General features: G+C 55.5%; 2 protein-coding genes across 4 annotated transcripts; one reads left to right on the top strand and one right to left on the bottom strand.

Annotated features, from left to right (window-relative positions):
- Nucleotides 1-800: 800 nt before the first annotated feature.
- On the top strand, nucleotides 801-6,348 carry UBXN6 (UBX domain protein 6). Of its 3 annotated transcripts, none has more exons than XM_084221282.1 (11): nucleotides 801-1,004; nucleotides 1,244-1,401; nucleotides 1,628-1,689; nucleotides 1,820-1,936; nucleotides 2,148-2,245; nucleotides 2,578-2,653; nucleotides 2,738-2,822; nucleotides 3,039-3,258; nucleotides 3,339-3,469; nucleotides 4,041-4,186; nucleotides 4,688-6,348. In XM_084221282.1, the coding sequence occupies exons 1-11, from the start codon at nucleotides 922-924 to the stop codon at nucleotides 4,811-4,813; spliced, it is 1,302 nt and encodes a 433-aa protein (XP_084077408.1). In that variant the 5' UTR covers nucleotides 801-921; the 3' UTR covers nucleotides 4,814-6,348. The 3 variants fall into 3 exon arrangements, with proteins under 3 accessions (XP_084077408.1, XP_084077407.1, XP_084077406.1); XM_084221281.1 differs by having other exon boundaries at nucleotides 1,817-1,936; XM_084221280.1 differs by having other exon boundaries at nucleotides 1,814-1,936.
- Nucleotides 6,032-19,817, bottom strand: CHAF1A (chromatin assembly factor 1 subunit A). Its single transcript, XM_084221278.1, has 15 exons — nucleotides 19,723-19,817; nucleotides 19,085-19,135; nucleotides 18,119-18,900; nucleotides 16,400-16,456; nucleotides 14,338-14,579; nucleotides 13,816-13,876; nucleotides 13,353-13,421; nucleotides 12,741-12,967; nucleotides 12,441-12,609; nucleotides 12,193-12,273; nucleotides 12,027-12,116; nucleotides 11,563-11,824; nucleotides 10,336-10,793; nucleotides 7,430-7,517; nucleotides 6,032-6,158 (listed from the first exon to the last, which is right to left on the bottom strand). The coding sequence occupies exons 2-15, from the start codon at nucleotides 19,131-19,133 to the stop codon at nucleotides 6,079-6,081; spliced, it is 2,715 nt and encodes a 904-aa protein (XP_084077404.1). The 5' UTR covers nucleotides 19,134-19,135; nucleotides 19,723-19,817; the 3' UTR covers nucleotides 6,032-6,078.
- Between the last annotated feature and the right edge of the window lie 750 nt (nucleotides 19,818-20,567).

The raw sequence follows: 20,567 nt of genomic DNA, 5'->3' as shown, positions 1-20,567 counted from the left end.
ATCCTGGCCGTGCTGTATCCCAGCTCTGCCACATCCCAGCAGCGTCAGGGCTCTGTACATTCCCCCAGCCTGTCCTGTGCCATGGCGGTGTCACTGGAGGGCAGGTCCGTGTCTCAGTCTGTCACTCCCACGGGCGATACCGGTGCGTGTCCAGCCTTCATCCAGGTGTTCCTGGCTCTCGGTGCCGCCGGGGTCCATCCCTGTTCCCCCGGAGGGGCAGTGCCAGGTGCCGACAGCCCCGTTCGGGGTGGGGTCCGCCCGATGCCGAGAGTCGCAGCCCCTTCCTCGGCCGCGAGTGTCCCGTGTCCCACGAGGAGCGGGAGCAGAAGCTGTGCCGTGGAAATAACCCCGTGAAACCGCAGTACAGGCGGGGATGTTCGCTGTGTGCATCCTCAGGTTCGGAGCCCTCGGCCGATCCGCCAGGGACGGGAGACACGAGGCTCCTTGTCCGTGAGCTCTAGACGCCCCAGCCCCGGCTGTGTCCCAGCTCCGGAGCTGCCCGGGGCTCCGTTCAGCCTGCTGTGCTCACACCGGGGCTGCTCCCGGGGCACCGGGAGCCGAGGCTGCTCCGTGGGGCTGCGGGTGCAGGTTTGGGGGGGTCTGGGGCGCTCTGGGTTCCGTCAGGCTCCGTGGGTGCCGCCGGGGGTCCACGAATGCAACCGGGGCTCTGCGGGTGCCGCAGCCCCCGGCGATCCCGGTGCCGGTACCCCTCGCCCTCCCGCCGCCCCATCCCCGCCGCCCGAGCGGGGCCGGTCCCGCCCCGTTCCGGTGACGGCGCGGGCGGGCCGGAAGCGCGGGGGGGGCGCGGCGGCCCCGCTCCCGTCCCGGTGCTCTCGTCCCGGCGCTCCCGTCCAGGTGCTCCAGTCCCGGTACTCCCGCCCCGGCGCTCCCGTCGCGGCCCGGTCCCAGCCCGGCACCGCCATGCGCAAGTTCTTCCAGGAGATCAAGGCCGACCTGAAGTTCAAGACGGCGGGGCCCGGGCAGAAGCTCTCGGAGCCGTCCCGGTATGGGGTGGGGGGACCCTCCGGTAACGCCACCACCGGTTACGCCACCCCCGGGCACCCTCCGCGGCCGGTACTCCCCGCCCTGGGCCCGGTACCGGCCCGGGGCACGAGGGGGACACGGGGCCGGGAGCGGCGGCGGCGCCGGGCCCGAGCGCCCCTTCCCGCGCGGCCGCGGCCCCGCGCTGTCCCCGGCGGGTGGGCGCGCACGGGCGGTCCCCGAGCCGTGTCCTCCGTGCCAGGGCCCCCAGGGAGAAGCCGAAAGCCGAGGTGGCCCCGAAGCCCCGTCAGGCCCCGACGGATGAGGCGCAGAGGGCGGCGGCCGCGGCGCTGGCCCGGCTGGAGCTGAAGCCCAAGGGAAAAGCTCCGTCCGCCTCGCAGGAGGCCATCCGGAACCAGGGTAGGAGCGGCCGGGCCAATCCCGGCTCCGGTACCCCCTGGAAAAGCGTCCCGGGACGGCTCTCGAGGGTGTTTTGGGACAGCTGTCTTGGAAATGGGGTCATGTGCAGCCCTGGGCTGGGACGCCACACCTGGGCAGGTGTTTGCTTCCCAGGGCAGCGCTGAGCTGTCCAAAGGCCTCTGGAATGTGCTGAGCCTCCACTCCAGCTGCGGTTTGTGTGTTGTAGTGAGGAAAGAGCTGATGGCCGAGGCAGCTGCCAGCGAGAAGGGGCTCTCCATGGAGGAAAAGGTGAGGGAGATGCTGCCATTCCCTGCTCAGCTCCCCTTGGGGCTGCTCTCCTTGTCCTGAGGGTATTTATAAACAGAGCCCCTCTAAAACCTCCCTGTGCTCAGTTTGGTTTTATCTCCTTCAGGAGCAGGCGGAGGAAGGGGCAGCTGCTCCCTCTGTCTCAGGGGTTTATTTCATCTGCCCTTTGACTGGTACTGTTGTGAGGAAAGACCAGAAGGAAAAGCAGCTCCGAGAAGCCATCCAGGCAGTGAGTGCTGCCCTTCAAACTCCTTCCCTTCCCTCTTCAAACTCCTTTGTACCAGCAGTGACCTCACCAACCCTCCCCCTCCTTCGTGTAAAATCTCCCCCAGGACAATTTCACTTTACCTTTTAAATCATCTCTAGCCCAGTAAATGGGGAACAGTTGAGCTGGGCTGGGGTCAGCTCCTCCCTGAGCAGCTTCTCTCCCTCTCCCCCAGTATTTCTCCGTGGACCCGGTGGCTGCTTCCATCATGGAGATCCACACCTTCAACAAGGACCGGGAGAAGGTCCGGGTGTGCGTGGAGACCATGGCCAAGTGAGTGTCACTGCGGGCACGGGCAGCTCATCCCTTCCCTGATGGGTTTTCTTGTTCTGCTTCTAGCAAAGTCTTTTTTTTGGGGGGAAGAAAACTGGACTCTTGAACCACCCAATTTGTCAGTTGACCTGATGTCAGCTTCCTGGAGGAGTTGAGTTGGTCCCACAAATCCAAGAGGTTTGGGAGCTGCTGGGTGTTTGATCTGGCCCCAAAACATTGATGTATTTTATTTTCCTAGATTTCCCAGGTTTTTTTCTCAGTGAGATCTCCGTTTTCTCTCTGACCTTAGAGTGTCCTGCTTTGACCCAGTCAGTGCATTCCTCTTCCTGCAGGTACCTGGATAACATCTATCTCCATCCAGAGGAGGAGAAATACCGGAAAATCAAACTGCAGAACAAGGTTTTTCAGGTGAGCTCAGACTCCACAGCTGTTCAGCCTTGGAAAGCCCTTGCTTGGAGCAAACTCTGTCTAAATTCTGTCCTTTTCTTGCAGGAAAGGATAAGCTGCTTGGAAGGGACACACAAATTTTTCCAGGCTGTTGGGTTTGAGACAAAAACACTGCCTGTTCCAGGACAAGGCAAGAACTCGTGGTGTTACTGTGGAGTCAGGGCTTTGGGGGGTGCTGGCGGCAGCTCTGGTTGCTGACAGCTCCACAGAGGTCATTCCTCCGAGGCTGGAACAAAAACAGCCTCTGAGCCTGCACATTCCTGTGACATTTCCCCAGAGATCCTTGTCCCCGTGTCACTGCCCTAAAGACCAAGAGGAGCCTCACGCCCCATCCTTGCCTTCGCAGAGACCACGGAGGAGTTCTACGTGCTGAAGGAGGAGGTGCTGAGCAGGCTGGAAGATCTGAAGGACCACAAGGAGCAGCTGCTGAGCTCGGAGCCCGTGCGGGCGCAGCTGCACCGGCAGCTGGCCGTGTTCCAGCCGTCGCCCGCGGCCGCGCGCTTCGAGCTGCCCCACGACTTCTTCAGCCTCACGGCAGAGGAGCTGCGCCGGGAGCAGCGGCTCCGGTGAGGCAGCAGCGGGGCCGGGGGACGGCAGCCAGCAGCTGGTGGCTCTCCTCGGGGCCTACAGGGGTCTGTCCCCGCAGGACAGAGGCGGTGGAGAAGGCGTCGATGCTGAGGACCAGAGCCATGCGCGAGAAGGACGAGCAGAGGGAGGCCAGGAAGTACAACTACACGCTGCTGCGGGTGCGCTTCCCCGACGGATACATCCTCCAGGGTAAGGGGCGCTCCAGAAGCTTCTGAGGGGACTCAGAGTGTAAAGAGGAGGTGCTGAGTTCAGCTGGAAGAATAAAACACCCCAAAACCACAGCGGGGGAATGTTTCCCCATGAACTGTTCCCATCTCCAAACCCTGCCCCTGCTCAGGGTTGGGATTTTAAGCCAGGATTGGACAGAGAGGGAAGAATCTCAAGGCATCATTAATTAAAGTCTGCTCTTCCCACACCAAGCTGGACTCATTAGATCCGTGTGTGACAGCAGCCAGCGTGAGGCTGCCTCTGTGATGTCAGACTGTACAACAGCATAAATCCTCTTCAAATTTTCCAGTAGAACTCTGGAGATCATTTCAGGCTTCCCCAGCTCTTTGTTACAGGCTGGCAGGGGCTCCCAACAATTGACTATTTTTCTTTGGGGATTCTGCTTTTATAGTTTTCAGTTAAATCAGGCTGGCTGTGTGGCGGGGAAGTCGTTGATCAAGTGAGCATCAGCAGGTGAAGCCCCACGGAACCGACCACAAAAGGTTAGATTTTGGTAAATGCCAGACTCTCTCACCTTGTTTTCTCATGGCAGGGACTTTTTATGCCCGAGAATCAGTATCTGCACTCTACAACTTTGTGAGAGAAGCACTCAGAGATGACTGGCTGCCCTTTGAGCTCCTGGGACCTGGAGGTCTCAAACTGACTGATGAGAACTTGGCCTTCAATGAATGTGGGTTGGTGAGTGAAAAAAATTATTGTCGCTACCTTCCAGAGCATCTTGAGGCTGTCAGAGTCCTCTGCTGCTCAGAGCTGGGGGGAAGAGAAGTTTGTGTTCCTTCAGAGCCCCAGGCTGTGCTCTGTCCCCTCATTTTAAGCACAAACAGAGCAGTAACTGCCTGGGGGCTTTAAGGTGTGGAGGGAAGTGCAGGGTCCTCCTCCTGGAGAACAGAGCTGTCAGAGGCTGGGAAAGAGGGAAGGCAGCGCTGGTGAGGGAGGGTATGAACAGAAAGCCCAAAGCAGCATCCCCTGAAAGGAGCTGCTTGCAGAATCCAGCCTTGTCCTTCTCAGTCTGTGAATGCTCACAGGGTGTTCCACACTCACGGGGAACAGAGCAGCTGTGGGATGCAGCAGGCTGGGGCAGTGGGAGGTGTCCCTGCCCCGGGCAGGGGTGGGACTGGACGGGTGTCAGGATTCCTGTTGCCCTTCCCTGGCTGTGCTCAGTGCTGCCTGTGTGCCCAGGTGCCCTCGGCCCTGCTGAGCCTGGCCTGGGACGCCGCGGTCATGGCAGACGTGGAGGCGGCGGCGCAGGAGCAGCGCAGCGCCCTCCGGCCCGAGCTGCTGGCCAGGGCCCAGCCCCTGTCCTGAAATAAAGGGCAGTGCCTCCAGTGCTGCTGGCTTTGGACTCGTCCCTCCCTTTGCCGAGACTGCAGGAGCTGCGGGAGCTCAGAGGTGGCTTTGGTTCGGCTCCGCTCCGCGCGGGGGCTGGGCCCTGCTGTCCCCTCCCAGCTCCAGACTCGGGGTGGCCTGGCCAGTGGCTCCTCCCTGGGGCTTCCAACACCAAACTGGAGCGGGGACTGCCCCAGGTGATCCCAAGGCAGTGGTGGAGCAGGGATTAGGGGTTGGTAAGGCTGGATTACCAGCCTGAGCCTGGGGAGGGGGCTGGGTTTAGAGCTCAGCTTCCCGTTCTGCTTCTGTGTGCACTGTAACTCCTACTGGAGAGAAGCTATTTGGATAAAGTTACACTTAGTCTGATTAAATGGAATTATTTAAAGACTCAGTTCTGATCCCAGTTGCTTGAGTTGCACTGTTGTGGTAGGTTTGAGATGCCAAACCAGTCTGTGCTCTGTTACTGGGGCAGCATCACCCCCCTTGTCCCTTCAGAGACCAGAGAGGGAACAGCTACTGCTGGTGCCCAGGGGGAGATAACAAACCTGGAATTACAGACAATCTTTTAAGGAAGTAATTCATAACTCACCAGTCGTATAAAGCTGAAAGCCCCAGCAAGTTTGTCCTGTGTGTCACCAAGTTTGATGCCAGCTCAGTCCTTTAATACCTCAAGCAGAGTTTTTCTGTGGGACAGAGCCCAGCTCTGATGTAGACAAGAGACTGAGAATCTAGCCCTGACCTGTCCAGCCTGTCCCAAAATAAGAGAAACAATGCATTTTTCCTTTTCCAAAGGTAAAGCCCTGCTGCTGTTCTCTGGAGCAAGTAAGACCACAAACAGGATGGTACAAGAGCATAAATTCATATATAATTGTACATCATTTATACCCAAGGCCACGCTGTACAACATTATGAACAGTCATTCCCCAGTGGCATCACAATAAGCTTATTCCAAAATCCCTCAGCTACTTTTAGAGATAACTTAGATACCTTCCATTACAAAGAAGTATCAAAATTTCAATAATGCTTTATTAAGGACAGATTAATATGCAGTATTTAAAAAAAAAAAAGCTAAAAAGCTAAAGCTAAAAATTTAAGCTTCCATCTGGTCTGAAGCAGAACAAAGTGCTGTCTTCTCTTTACAAGAAATGTGGAATACTTTCAAGTATCTTGGTCAAAGATACACAAGGTTTAAAACTTTCTAGCTCATTCTACATACATACAGAGGAGTTAGTAGCATTTAAGTCTCAAATTGTATTAGATGGGCTGACCATGCTGCTGTCCTGGTGAGCAGCTCTTGTGCCACTGGATTCTGAAGCTGTGGAACCTGCAAAGGAGAGAATGTGTTTGGTTTGTTTTTATAAATATCCTCATTAATCCAGTAAAATTTGACTACTTTATGTTTTATCTGTCTTAGCTTCCTGCATCTGTTGTGAGTCTCCTTTTCAACACTATTTAAAAACTGATTTTAATACTGGCTTCGTATTTAATATCACCAATCCAGAATAAAAAATCACTTCAACCATAAAAAGGATTTTCATAATCTTTTCAGTGCTTTAGAGTCAGGCAGAGCCAAACAAATAGAGCTGCATGTGTGTCAGCAGAGCCTGAGGGAGGGAAGCCGCTCAGTGGCATCCTCAGAACAAGAGGGGACAAACCTGAGGCGAGGTTTTCATCTCAGAGCCTGGTAATAAGCAAAAGCAGCTTAAGATTAAAGCCAGACTCCTTGTCAAGCAGTCCCAGTGTCTGTTTTGGGAGGAGAGAGGAGCTCAGAGAGGAAGGAGAGCCCAGATAATGCCTGGGACGGGTCAAACACTACAGAATTTCTGTGCACGAGTCCTTATCTACCAGAGGAGCTGCCCAACACAAACCACTTTGCTCAGAGCAGGCTGGGAGAGCTCCATTGTGAGCAGCAAGAAAGAGCCCAGAGCTTTGGAAACCACAGCACGTGCCTGAGTCAGCTCATTGATCTGTGTGATCACGTCCAAAAGCTCCTGGAGATGAAAGGAGCTGCTCCACATCCTCATCCCAGCGCAGCCTGAAAGGAGAGGCTGCAGCAGAGGGGCTTTGAAGCAATTTTCCAAGGGATAACTGGGACACAAACACAAGCAAGTGCTCGGATTGTGGAGCAGAGCAGCTCCCTGATGTGACTTCCCTCAGACAATTGGCACCTTTGAGGATGCACCAGAGGGGAGATAACCCAGCCCCTGCCAGGCCTGGAAGGGCTCTGCATGCCCCAGAGGGCAGCAATATTTGCCACCATTGACCAGTGGATGTGCTGGCACTGCCCCAGTGCTCACCTGTGCCCCCAGGAACAAGCAGGTAACCCTGGCAGCCAGGTGCTGCTCACAGGGCTTGGTGCCTCTGAGGCAGAAGGGGAGGAGGAGGGCAGAAAAGGCAAGAGCAGCTTAGAGAAGGCCATAAAGAGCAAAGAAGCATCTTTAAAAAAGGGTAAAAAGCAGCAGTATCTGGGTTAAGGTAGCTATAGAAAGCTCAAGCAATGGTGACAAGTGCAGAAAACCCCAAGTTCAGCTCACACAGGTGCTGCTCCCTTGGGGGAGGGTCTGCCAAGAGCCTGGTACCCATCTCCCTTCCCACCTTTTCCTGGCTGTACATCCACAATCATGCAGTCATCATCTTCCTCATCTTCCTCAGTGTCTGCCTGAAATCCATCCATCTCTGCAGCCTGCAGGGAAAGAGCAGGTAGCAGGTGTGAGCCAGGAGGTGCCAGGGGCCAGAGCTGGCACAGGCAGTGCTGGGCACCCTCTGGGCAGGTGGGCACACCTGCAGGGAAGGAAAGCTGCAATTCCCAGCTCCACGAGCTGAGACCTGTGACAAAAGGCCTCCTCTGCAGTGGCACACAGTGGGAAAGAGGCCAAGCTCCTGCTCCAGGATCCTTCCCTCTTACACAACGTGCTGAGCAGCCCCCGCAGCACAGGCAGCTCAGGCTCCATGGAAATCTGACTCTTGCTGCATTTTTGGAAGGGAAATCTCTCCCCCCTCTGTTTATTATTTTCATAGAATCACAGACCCATAAAGGTCAGCGAGTTCAACTGTTCCCCAGCACTGCCAAGGCCACCACTGGCCCTGTCCCCAAGTGCCACATCCCCATGGCTGTTCAATCCCTGCAGGGCTGGGGACTCCAGCCGTGCCCAGGGCAGCTGTGCCAGGGCTTTACAACCCTTTCCATGAAGGAATTTTCTCAATATCCAACCTAAACCCCCCTGGCACAGCCTGAGGCTGTTCCCTCTTGTCCTGGTGTCCCCTGGGAGCACAGCCAGACCCTCCTGGCTGTCCCCTCCTGGCAGGAGCTGTACAGAGCCACAAGGGCCCCCTGAGCCCCCTTTGCTCCAGGCTCAGCCCCTTTGGATGTCCTCTCCCTTCTGAAGATGGAGAATTACTGTTGCTGTCAAGTTTGGACCTTGTTCTCTCCTGACTCCTCCTCCTCTTTCCCCATCAGCTTTTATTCAGGGAGTGGTGCCAGTTCTTCCCTTGCTGCCCAGGTTTCCTGCCACGGGAAAAGCCCAAATGCCCCATTTGGAATGGAGAACACAGAACCCAAGGAGTGACACAAACCAAAGTTGCCCAGCTGTGAGGGTCTGTTGAGTTGGGTTTTTTTCCCTTCAGCTGGAATTGCAATGAAAATCCTGGTCCCCATCCCCTAAAAACTTCCAAGCCAAGAAATTTTCAATTTACATCTTTCAATAAAGTCCCACTTCTCAAATTAAATCCCTCCTACACGTGGGCAGGTACTGCCCACTTCAGCACCAAATTTCTCTCTCCACAGCTTATGTAAGAGCACCTTGACTCACACAACCCTGGTGTGAGCTTCCCAGCAGAGAAACACGTGCCAGAGTGGGAATCTGGCAGCTCCCAGCCGCTCCCAGGCTGGCCCCATGGCCCAGCCTGGCTCCACAGGTGGGGTGGGATCTCAACACCTGCTCAGGGCTGATTGAGACATCAGGAATGAAAGGCTCCTGGGGCTGTGACACCTCTGCTCGGAGCTGCACCTCCCCAGCACGGCTCTGAGAAGCTTTGAAGCATTCAGGCTGGTGATGTAATTCTCCTAAAAGCCTTTGTTTTGCTATTTCTGCTCCCTTATAAGCTGAATTTCCAGTGGGTGCCAAGCAGAGACTTTTATCTCTGCCTTTATTTAGTGTACAAGAAAAAACCCAAGCAGATGGAGTTTGGGGGCTGAACAGCTTCTCACAAGTCTCTGATCTCTATCAATACCTGAATGCTGAGCTTTTTCAGTAGAAAAGCCAAAAAAGCCAAGAATAAATTGGGAAGGCAAAGCATAAAAAGCATCAAAAGCCTCATCTGTGGTCCATGGGAGGAGGGTGGAACGAGATCAGCTTTAAGGTCCCTCCCAACCCAAACCATTCTGGGGCTCTTTCCTAAGCTGGTGCACAGGGAGGGAGGAATAAACCCACTGGCAGGGATTTCAAACCCTGCCCTGCCTGGGGGAGGGTTGGTAACCCCAAGTTCCAGCACCTAAAGCCTCAACAGAGCATTCCAAGCCTTGTGGGGCCCCAGCTGTGGCTCCTCCAGGGCCTGAAGGGGCCAAGAGGAAACAGAGAGAGAGACTTTGGACAAGGGGTGGAGGGACAGGACACAGGGAATGGCTTCCACTGCCAGGGGCAGGGGTGGATGGGATCTTGGGAGCAATTCCCCCCTGTGATGGTGGGGAGGGGCTGGGATGGAATTCCCAGAGAAGGTGTGGCTGCCCCTGGATCCCTGGCAGTGCCCAAGGCCAGGCTGGAGCAGCCTGGGACAGTGGAAGGTGTCCCTGCCATGGCAGGGGTGGCACTGGGTGGGATTTAAGGTCCTTTCCAAGCCAAACCATTCTGGAATTCCACTATCCCATTTTTCAGTCATGATTAGGCTCCAGCACTACCTGTGGTTGCCCTGAAAAGCAGAAACAACAACAGGAAAACCACAACACAGCTCCCAGGCAGCAACCACTGCAATTCCATCTCATTTTGTCCCTATGAATTATTATATTTTTAAACCAGCTCTTGAAATTCAGCTTTATGTGTGTCAGGATGAGCTGGAGCCTTTACAGACTGCTCTGGGCTGAGTTGCAGCACTTGGGAACCACATTTAATCCGTTCACATGCAACTGCTGTAAGTCATCAGCTCGGGCTGTACATCTGGCAGCCACAGGCACACATAAAACCTGCACACAAATTACACACAGCTGTAAAACCAAGGCCAAGCAGACTCTCAAACTATTCACAGCTTGGATGCAATCACTGCCAAATAGCAGAGAATGGAAGAACAGCAGGAGAGCAACGTTTCAAATGGAACAGAGAGTCCGAGCTGCAGACACACAAAAGAAACCCATCTCTTTAGTCCCATCATTTCACTTCTTTCCCCATAAAAAGGGTCTTCTGGTGTGCAGGACAGTGGCTGGAGTTAACAGGCTGAGCTGGGGGGTGCAAACACCCCCAGCCCCATTCCCAGCGCTCCTTACCGGGGCACAACACCCGCCAGGAACTCACCTGCTCAGCACCCCGAGGCCTCTTCATGAACTTGGTGATGGACATGCTTCCCATGGCCTTCCTCTTGGCTGCCAGGGGGGTGGGCTGGGGGACAGCCACTCCTGGCACGCTGCCCCCCTCCTCCTTGCCCGTGCAGGGCACCTGGGTGACGTAGTTCCACTGGCAGGGCACGGGGAGCTGCTCCTGCCCGAAGCTGCGCAGCACCTCGGCGTGCACGTACCAGCACATCCTGAACTCGGGCCTCTTCTCGTACACAGAGCTCTCGGAAATGATCCTCTTGAGCCTGGCCTTGGAGGGCACCCCGCTGTCCTCCCCGCCTGGGGGCTCTGGGGGGCTCCTGGAGCCGCCCTCGGGCACGTGGCTGAAGCGTCCCTGGCGGCAGCACTCCTGGAACTCCTGGATGATCACCCTGCTCCCGTGCACGTTCCCGTGCAGCAGCGGCAGGAGCTGGCCCAGGACTGCGGGGGAAAGTGGCACAGAATGGGTTAAAGGTTGGGAAACCACGGGGATAGAAATCAGCATGGGCAGTCCAGAGCTGGCCCAGGACTGCAGGGGGAAAGTGGCACAGAATGGGTTAAAGGTTGGGAAACCACAGGGACAGAAATCAGCATGGGCACTGCAGAGGGGGAAAGCACCAGGATTGGTTTTAGAGATGGGATTGCCCAGAGAAGCTGGGGGTGCCCCATGCTTGGAAGGCTCCAAGGTTGGATGGGGCTTGGAGCAAGTGGAAGGTGTCCCTGCCCATGGCAGAAACTGGATGGCCTTTAAGGTGTCTCCCAACCCAAACCACTCTGGGAGTCTGTAACAGCAGATTTGATGTAGGAAACTCACCCCCAATAATAACAACAGCCTGGAGTGAAATTCCCACCCCCTGCTTGGCCTTTATGTGAGCTATTCATGGCCTTGTGTTAATCAGGTGCAGGAAAAGCTCAGGACTGGAACCAAACACAGAAACCAAACCTTTTCCCCCAAACAATAAACAGGCTCAGGCCCATCCTAAATCTGAGCTTGCTCAAGTCTGGCTGGCTTTAGTTCCTAGATTGCCCAGAGCAAGACTTTTTGGAGAGGCACTGCCAGAAAACTCCTTTCCAAGAGCTCTCAGAGATTCCTTGGATTCCAGCCTTGTCAGAAACAGGTCATTGTGAATGCAACACTCACTAATCCCCCTGCTCCCTCCAAAGCAGAGCACAACACTGTGGAAGTTCTGTTTAGCCCTTCAGGTCTTACTTTGCTGATCTTTCGCTCTTTTTTTGCTACATTTCTGTGTCTGTTGCTCTTCCTCTGGTGCAGGTGGATCCAGGACACAGGCTGTGAACTGCTGGAGCACCTTCAGGTCTGGGTTGGTGCCGTTGTCCTTTGCTGCCCTTTCCCAGACACAGCCAATCTTCACAGGCTGTAGGACATGGAACCTCTTCCCCTTGGCTATCAGCTCATCCCACTCCTTTGCTTTCAGTTTCTGACGAACCTTCTGGTTCTCTGGGTCACACTCCTGCAGCCACAGGGGACAAAGGACACGTTAGTGCCACGCCAGGAATGAAAAAGAGCTTTTTTGAGCCAGCTTTGCCTCGTGTTCCCTGAGCCACACAGGGCTCCTGAACCGTGCAGGCACAGCCCCGTGCTCTCCTCCCTGCCAATATTGACATGGCACAGTTCACTGGAGATGGGAACTCAGGGACACCCAGCTCCCTTACCTCTGTCACACCTTCATCTTCAGATAGGTACCCATGGGGTACAAAAAACCCATCGTCCTCATCTTCATCCTCTCCCTCCTCTTCATCGTCCTACAAATAAATGGATTAGAGGTTACACTGCCAAGTGCAAGCAGTTCCTGATTTTTTCAGCATGCAGGATCCTCACCTCTTCACTATGGGAGAGACTTTCCCCTGGCTCCTCCTCCTCCCACTCTTCATCACTGTCTACTTCATAGTCCAGCAGTTTCTGCAAGAAATGCCAACATTTCTGTCCACCACTGGAGAGCACAGCACCAAACCCAGGCTGGGGTGTCAAAGGGAACAAAATGGCTCAGAAACGCCAGGGAAGCAGAGGACTTGGGCAAGCACATTCACTTCTAGAGCATAAAGGATGCAGCAGGCTGAGGTGCTTACAGTGTCCTTGGACCATGGATTCCTGGCACGGATCAGGGAGGTTCTCTTGTTCCAGGTGCCCCAGTAGGCAGGGCGGTGATTCTCACTGAACTGCAGGAGCTTCATCCTGCCAAACTTCTCCCTCTCAGGAACAGCATCTGCCTGGCAGCTATCCACCACCACCACGTCACTGGGAACACAGGGGAAGGTGGCTGAGCCCCACGGAGCGGCTCCAGCCTTCCCTCCTCTCCAACCCTCAAACCCTCTCTGCAGTGCATTTCACAAACCAGGAGCAAAGCAAGCCCTCGAGTGCAGACTGACCTGTTGACACTGCTGTCACTGCTGTCACTGACCAAAGTGGGCCCAGTTTTTCGTGGTTTACGACATTTTAGATCCTTCAAGAAAGAATCTTCACCATTCTGGGCGTGCAGGAGCTTATCCAGCTGTTCCAGGTCATCTGGATCCAGGGCAACACGGCTGAGGGGGGCTAAGACCATGTTCTCCCTAATTTCAAAAGGAGCAAACTTCCCACAGGAGCCAGCAAGGGTCTGAAACATCAAGTGAGGAATGTCAGGGTTTGGACACTGCAGCACCAACACATGCAAGAAACACCTGGTGTTGAGGTGTTGTCTGAGGTGAAGATTGAGGTTAAGTGAAGATTTAGGTTAAGCCCTTCCTATCCAGGACTCCAGATCTTCCAGGCAATGCAGAAGACAGAGCTGAGATTCACTAAACCAACCACAAACGTCTTCTGTAGTCTCTGCTCTGGCCCTTTTCTTAAAATCCTTTGCACTTTTGAGACCAGGAAATTAATAAAAAACAATGTTTTGACCACCTAAGGAAGCTGTAAGGGGCAGCTGAGAAGGAAATTGGGGTATTTTGTCAGGAAACAACTGTGAGAGACCAACACACAGAGGCACAGCAGTCCCTCACCTTGGGGGCTTGTGGAGTCTTTGGTTTCTGGAAGAACCTGGTGATCTCTGCTTTCTGTGCATTGATGCGCTGGAACGAGAACCCAAATGCAAATGTGAGACAGGACAAAGCTCTGGAGGGCCAGGTGAGCTCATGCATGACTCAACTTCAAATGAGGCACAAAGCAAAGTTCAGGCAGTCAGCAGCTCCTGTGACTCAACAGAAACACTCATTGCCCTCCCTGCCACAAGCAGGGCTCCAGTGTCATTGCCAGGGGAGAGGTCACTGGTAGGCATTCAGAAACACACAGAGAAAACACCTGAGAGGGGAAAAGGAACCAGCAGGTGTGAAAGTAACAGGTAAAATCTGCATGGAGCAGTCCCTGCAGGTCAGGGGGGACAGGCTGCACCCAAAGGGACCTGCTCCACCAACAGCATTTCACCCCAGAAAGAATTTAGAGACAAGCCAGAGAAAGCATTTTTACCTTTTCTTCCTCCTTTAACCGTTTCTCCTCTTCTCTCTTTCTCTTCTCCTCAAGTTTTGCCCTTGAAAACAAAGATCATGTGAATTGTCACCCTCTAGGAAGGGTTTATTTGCACTGAGGAAGAGGTGGGAAGCCCCAGACCCCACCGCGAGGATCATCTGTCAACCCAGCCAAGAACCACACTTGGTTAAGTGCAGAGGAGACTTTGTTCATTCCTTCTAGAGCAAATATTGACCCATTTCAAGTTAATGGGCTGCCTCAAGTTTCTCCCAACACCAGGGAGTTTCAGGGGTTACCAAGTCCCAGGTAACCTCCCCCACAAAGAGCACAAGTGAGCCAGGTCAGGCGGGGAAGCTCAGGGCAGCAGGACAGCAGAGGCACTGCTGGGACTGCAGAGTCCCTCAAGCACCTCAGAGCCACCCCCTGACCCCAGGCCCGTGCTGCTGGAGCAGGAGGGCAGGGAAAGTGGGGATGGAAACCAGCACAGGGACCCCCAGGGGCTGCACCAGCCCAGGCACTCACTCCAAAGCCTCCTGCCTCTCCTTGCGCTTCTCCTCCTTCACTCGCAGCTTCTCAGCTTTCTCCTTCTCTTCCTTTTCTTTCTTTTCCCTCCTTTCTCTCTCTTTCAACTCTTTCTCTTCCTCTTTCCTCTTCTTTGCCTCCTCCTTGGCTCGTTCCTTCGCAGCTTTTGCCTCTTCCTTCAGCCTCCCCTTCTCCTCCCTCTCTGCCTGCAGCTTCTGGAGCTTGTCCGCACGCTCCTGGTCCTGGGGCACAAAGGGGACACTCAGAACTGCAGCTCTGTGCTCCCAAAGCCCTGGTGAAAATCAGCATTTCATTGTCAAAGAGGAAGCTGGACCCCCCCAGTGCTTGACCAGCAGCATCACAAAATGTCCTGGATGGGAGGGACCCTCCTCCTCCCCAGGGAAGCAGGTGGGAGCACATCCACAGCCCCCCTGCCTCAGGCAGCAGCCAGCTGAGCTTCCTTCTGCTGCCTCTCTGAAAGCTTTAATTATTCTTTTCCCTTAGCAAAAAAAAAAAGGTATTTTCATTTCTCTAAGCATCAAAGAAAGCTTTGTATTGAGTCATCTTCATTACCGCTGTAGCACTATGGAAAATTAGATGGGAATTAAAAAATTGTAATTATTCCCTTATTTAATAGGAGATTTCAGATTCTTTCCAAAATATTTTCTCCTGAGCAAAGCTCTTCATGCTTTGGTGTCATCACAGGGCTACAGTGGTGTCAGCTCTACAAGTGAATTTGAGCTGATTTGACATCATAAACCCACAAGGATTTTCTGATGGTTCCACAACCACAGCAATCACTCTGATGATCCTCACGGTCCCCCCCAGCTGGGATATTCCATGATCTCAGCAATAAAGTGAGTCTCCAAACCCCAGATTCTGGAGCTTGTCCCTTATTTTCTTCCATTTTAGATCATCAGACATCACCAGTGCCCTGAGATTGTTCAAGGGGCGCTCTGGGAACAGTGGGGGGAAGATTTTATTGGAAGTGTTGCCTTTTATGGTGTTTCCTCCCAAAACAACTGCAATTCCCACCGTGGCTCTGGTGACACAAAGGAGGAAAATGTCAAATTAAACAGAAAAAGCTTTTCTGTGCTGCAGGCACTGGTGATGTCACCAGGAAAGGAGGATCTGCCTATGCCCAGACACTCCAACTCCTCCCTGGGTATTTTCAGTTTTCTTTTATTGATTTCACATCTCTCCTTGTCAACATCAAGGCTTTCTTGAGCAGTGTCACAACACAAATAACTGCAGAAAGCCACCAACAGCCAAATGGTGCCAATGGCAAGGAAACAACACTGTCAGCCTGAGTCATGGAATGTGCTGGGTGCTGGGAAGCTGGTGTGAAGCTGACAGCTCACTGGTGGCCCTGGTTCATTCCCAGCATCATTTTTAGCTTCCATTCTCCTCTCTCCCTCCCATCCCTGCTATTTTTAACACAGCTATAGAAGGGAAGAAAACAACAGATTGGGATTCTATATGGGGCACTGGGAAAAGCTGAAAAGCTTTACAGCTACAACTTACATAAAACACACAAGTTTATAAACAAGCCACTGAGAGACACAGAACTCCTGAGCACAAACCTTCCCAGGTGCAGATAAAACAAGCCCCAAAAGCCCATTCCTGCAGCATGACTGCTGGGAACTGCAGTGACCCTTCAGCCTCCTCTGCAGCCAGCAGAAAGAGGGAGCAGAGTTTGCTGAGAAGCTGCATCCAAGCAAGCAGAACCTGGAGCTTGAGCATTCCCAGTGGTGGCATCCAGTGGTGACATCCTCTGGGAAGCCACAGACACAGTGGCCCACTTGCCTCGTGTATTAATAAAAACAGAACCTGGATCTTGGGGCTCCAACGCTTCCAATCTTCCCCCCAAAGAGCCCCAAATGCACCCAGGGCTCCATGCAGGAGCTTTGGAAAGAGCCAAGCCCTTGAACTGCCTGCAGTAAAGGTTCTTTCCTCAGGGTGAGGAAAGATGGCAAAAGAGATGTCCCAGCTGGGCTGAGATAAAAGGCAAAGCCTTTGTTGGCTCCTCAAGGGAGGTGTGGGTGTCAGGGAAATGCCTTACTCTTTGCAATCTCAGCTTCTCCTTCTCTGCTGAACTTCTGTGGAATTTCTGAGGTACCTGGAAATACAGAACACAAGTTTTAGAGGAGATCCTGAGTGACACCAGGTTGCTCCTGCAGATCACATCCAGCCAACTCCAACTGCTCCCAGAGCAGGGAATGAAGACACACTGAGGAACATCAATCTCCCCACTCCCACCCCAGCCTGATCCACCCCAGGGCTCTGTCCCCCTGAACAAACCCCTCTGGTCCCCTCAGCCCTACAGGACCCTTTGCAAGGGAACACCACACCAGGGGAGCTGCTCTGAACCACAGGGGACATTTCAATAGGGCAAACTCACTTCCTCCCAGCTAAACTTAGGTTTATTTGGTTTTTTGGTTTGTTTTTTTTTTGGCATCCACCTATCTTGCTGTGATATTTAGCTGTAATTTCTGAACACAAAGACTGTTTTCCACATTTTAACACTTTCTCCTTGTCATCACAGTCCACTTGATCTTCCACAAGAGTAACAGCTCACTGACCCTAAATTCCAAACAGGGCACACTTCTCATTTATCTTTTATTTATGGGGGGAAGAAAAAGGTGTTTTATGCATAAGACCATCATTCAAAGACTGGTTAAAGGCCTAACATGTCAATTTATCAATACACTGTGACTTGATTTACTGGATCCCCCCCCCTCCTCCTCCTGCCATTCACAGCACCACATTTAAATTGTGATTAACAGGCTAACACTGCCCAACTCCTTTGTTTTCTATATTTATCTGATAAAAAACAGGACTTTGCCAAGTGGGGGCTTCAGCTCCTCAGAGCTGTTTCCTCCCAGGAAAACAAAGCTGCCAGGACTCCCAGCTGCACAGCCTGGGGTGCAGACCCCCATTTTGGGGAGCAGCATATGAGCAAATCCAGCCCCACTGGCAGTACTGGATTACACCAGGGGTGCTTTCTGCTGTTCTGCTACACTGGAAATGCTTCATGCCTGCTTGAGTGTGTCTGTTTATTTTAGAGAGGGAAGATTGGGAGTTTTCACATCACTTGACTTGATGAACACAACAAAAGGACTGGGAGAACCATCCCTGTGGTGTTTGAGCCACCTGAGCAGATGCTGCTGCCCGTGGAAGCTTCTCTGTCCAAACTGCCCCAAAAATCAGGGTGGCTGAAACTCAGGTGACCAAAAACCCCCTCATCCAGAGCTTCTTCATGGAATCCCAGAATGGTTTGGGTTGGGAGGGACCTTAGAGCCCATCCAGTGCCACCCCTGCCAGGGAGCACGTTCCACTGTGCCAGGCTGCTCCAATTCCCACCCAGCCTGGCCTTGGGATGAGGCAGGAGAGCTTTTCCATGGCAGCTGCAGAAATTCAGAGCTGCAAAAGCATCTGCACTGGCTGTGCTGGGGGAACATCCTCACAGGAATCCCAGCAGCTCCGAGGAGGATGAACAGAGCTTGGGAAAAACCACCTAAACAGAGAACTGCCCTTGGATGCTGTTCCCAAAACACCAAGCCCCAAGTGGGCATTTCATTAAAGAAATGCAAATACAGCAGCAGCCAGAACCAGGGAGGATCAAACCCTTGAGCTGCAGGATTCAGAGACCCCAAAGGGCAACAATCCAGTAATTAACCCCCACCACCTTTCCTACACTCCTCGCTGCCCCACTCACCCTCAACCCAGGAACCCAAACACTCCAGCACAGCAGCTGCACCCCAAAGCAGAGCAGACCCACCTTCCTGGCAGGTGTGGAGGCAGCCAGAGGGCTGCTGCTGCCCTTGCTCTGTGCCAGGAGCTCGGGGGAGCTCCCGGAGCTCAGCGAGGAGTTGGTCAGTCCCGAGTCCCCCTCGTGGGACGACTCCAGGGCCTCGCTCTCCGACACGTCCAGAGAGGCCACCTGGGGGCATTTCAGGGTCATGATGTCCTCCAGCAGCACCACGGGCACCTTCCCCTCAAAGAGCACATCCTTCAGTTCTCCCTGAGCGCCCTTCCTGCCCGCCCCGTCCTGGCAGGCCGCGAGGCCCGGGCGTGGCGGGGGCCCAGCTCCTGCAGCCTGCCCTGCCCCAGCTGCAGCTGCACAGGGCCCCTCAGTCCCCACGGAGTCACCTGCTGGGCTGCTCTGCGAGGGGCTCAGGCAGCCCAGCTCCTTGCCTGTGGTGCCATTGCTCACAGCAGCTGTAGATTCCACAGCCCCCCGCTCGGCGCCGTCCCCGAGTCCGTGGGCAGAGCCCCTGGAGGGGTCAGGAACATCCCCGTGGTCACCGGTGTCACCTCCCGGGGTTTTCTGGATAAAATGGTCCAACGGACCCTTCCCGTTCACGAGCTTTGGAGTCAAATTCCCGTCGGAGCCCAGCTGGCAGTCGTTCTCCACGTTGTCCAGGGAGGCACCTGAGACATCCAGGGAGGGATCCTTGCTGGCAGCAAAAGTACTCGGGGAGCTCTTGACTTTTTTGACTTCTGAACTGACATCGAGATTCTCCTTTGGCACGGGATTGAGGCGCTTGAAGGGCAGCCGAGCTGCAACAACAACAGCAGGTTAGAGACAGGAAACACCAAAGGCTTTCATTCATTCTGAAGCACAATACTGATACGAGCCACTTGGAGATCATTTAATCACAACCAAGCCAACATACTTCATAAAATCAGGTCTGAGATGTTCTTAATGTGCTAAAACTGTGGTGGGTGAGAGACACTCCCTTACCTTGGACGAGCTTCCGTGCAGGAACAGCAGCTTTGTCTCTGCACTCCATGGCTACGGGAGAAAACAACAAATCAGCACTTGTGGTAGCTCCCAGCAAGCTGCTGCCTCCCCGGGACGGCTGAGGCAGAGCCCAACAGCTCTCCCAGGGGTCCCAGTGTCACCCCCAAGCCAAAGGAACCCCCGACCCACCGGGTCCCGGCAGCCACACTGTCCCCCTCACACGGTCCTGGGGCAGGAACGTCCCTAGGAGCCTGTGCCTGCCCCCACGGAGAGGCGAGAAGGAAATTCCTGGCGGTGAGGGTGGCAGGCCCGGGCACAGGTGCCCAGAGCAGCCCCGGCTGTCCCGGGATCCCCGGCAGTGCCCGAGGCCAGGCTGCAGCCCCCGGGGACAGCGCGAGGGGTCCCTGCCATGGCAGGGCTGGGACGAGACGGGACGGGCTTTCGGATCCCTCCCCACCCAAACCGGTCTGTGCCTCCGCGAGTGCGGCTGCAGGGCGGGCCCGGGCCCAGCCCCGGGGCGCGGCGGCAGCTCCGGCACCTCCTTTGTTACCCCGGGCAGGCCCCGCGCACCCCGCGGCCCAACCGCCGCCGGAAACACCTCGCGCCCCGGCCGCGCCGCACCCCCAGCTCGGCCCTACCTGTGGCGGCGGCGGGCGCGGCTCGCGGCGGTGCCGGGCGGCGGCGCCGACCCCGAGGCGGCCCGGCCCGCGCAGCCCCCGCCGCTCCGGGCCCGGTCCCGCCCGGCCCGTCCCGCTCGTACTTGGCGGGAGCCGGGGCGACCCCGCGTCCCGCGCCGCTGATTGGCCGAGCGCGCCCCACGTGACCCGCCCAGACACACTCCCCGCTGCGTCTCGCTTTTCGATTGGCCGCCGCCGCGAGCGCCGCTGATTGGCGGAGGGGGCTGTCGGTCTGGCGCGCCGCAGGCGCTGATTGGGTGGCTTTGTAAAGGGCCGGCAGGGCGCCGCTGGGTCCCTGTGTCTGGGACCCAGGCCTACACGGTCACCGGGAGGGAGCGATGCCGCGGCGGGCCGGAGCGGCCTGTCCGCAGCAGAGGGCGGAGGGGGCGGAGCCAGCACTGCCGCCCGCCGCGCCGCTACGGGCATTGAGCCAACGCGCGAAATGGCGGCGGCGCCGGTGGCCAATCAGCGCCCGCCGCTGTGAGGCGCATGCGCCGCCACTGTCGCGAGGGATGCTGGGAGTCGTAGTTTTCCATTTGGAGTATCTGTCGCCCCATTTTCCCCCGGCGGGGATCCCGGCCCGGTTGTCCCCGTGTCGCACACGCTTTCCTCTCCCCGCGGGCGGCGCTGGGCCCTTCAGGAGAAAGACACGGCTGCGCCACAGTCATCTCCCGCTATGACCGCCCGTCCCGCGTGTCGCGACAGAACGACTCACTTCGCCGCTCAGTCGCGACGCTCGGCGGTTCCGCCCGGCCGGCAGGGGGCGCGCTGGCAGCGCGCGGCGCTCCGGCCGGGCCGCTCGGTGG

This window comes from Fringilla coelebs (assembly GCF_963513975.1).
Source record: "Fringilla coelebs genome assembly, chromosome: 24".
NCBI lineage: Eukaryota > Metazoa > Chordata > Aves > Passeriformes > Fringillidae > Fringilla > Fringilla coelebs.
Note: the sequence above shows the minus strand (reverse complement) of the source record. Positions and strands in the feature narration are given on the sequence as shown.

Bases quoted from the DNA above. Each gene is read 5' to 3' on its own strand.
- UBXN6 (XM_084221280.1), top strand. From the start codon at position 922: ATGCGCAAGTTCTTCCAGGAGATCAAGGCCGACCTGAAGTTCAAGACG. The intron at 1,402-1,627 runs GTAGGAGCGGCC...TGTGTGTTGTAG, and splicing joins GGAGGCCATCCGGAACCAGG to TGAGGAAAGAGCTGATGGCC. The intron at 2,654-2,737 runs GTGAGCTCAGAC...CTTTTCTTGCAG, and splicing joins TGCAGAACAAGGTTTTTCAG to GAAAGGATAAGCTGCTTGGA.
- CHAF1A (XM_084221278.1), bottom strand. From the start codon at position 19,133: ATGGAGTGCAGAGACAAAGCTGCTGTTCCTGCACGGAAGCTCGTCCAA. The intron at 18,901-19,084 runs GTAAGGGAGTGT...TTGTTGTTGCAG, and splicing joins TGCACGGAAGCTCGTCCAAG to CTCGGCTGCCCTTCAAGCGC. The intron at 12,274-12,440 runs GTAAGCACCTCA...CATTTCTTGCAG, and splicing joins ATCCATGGTCCAAGGACACT to AAACTGCTGGACTATGAAGT.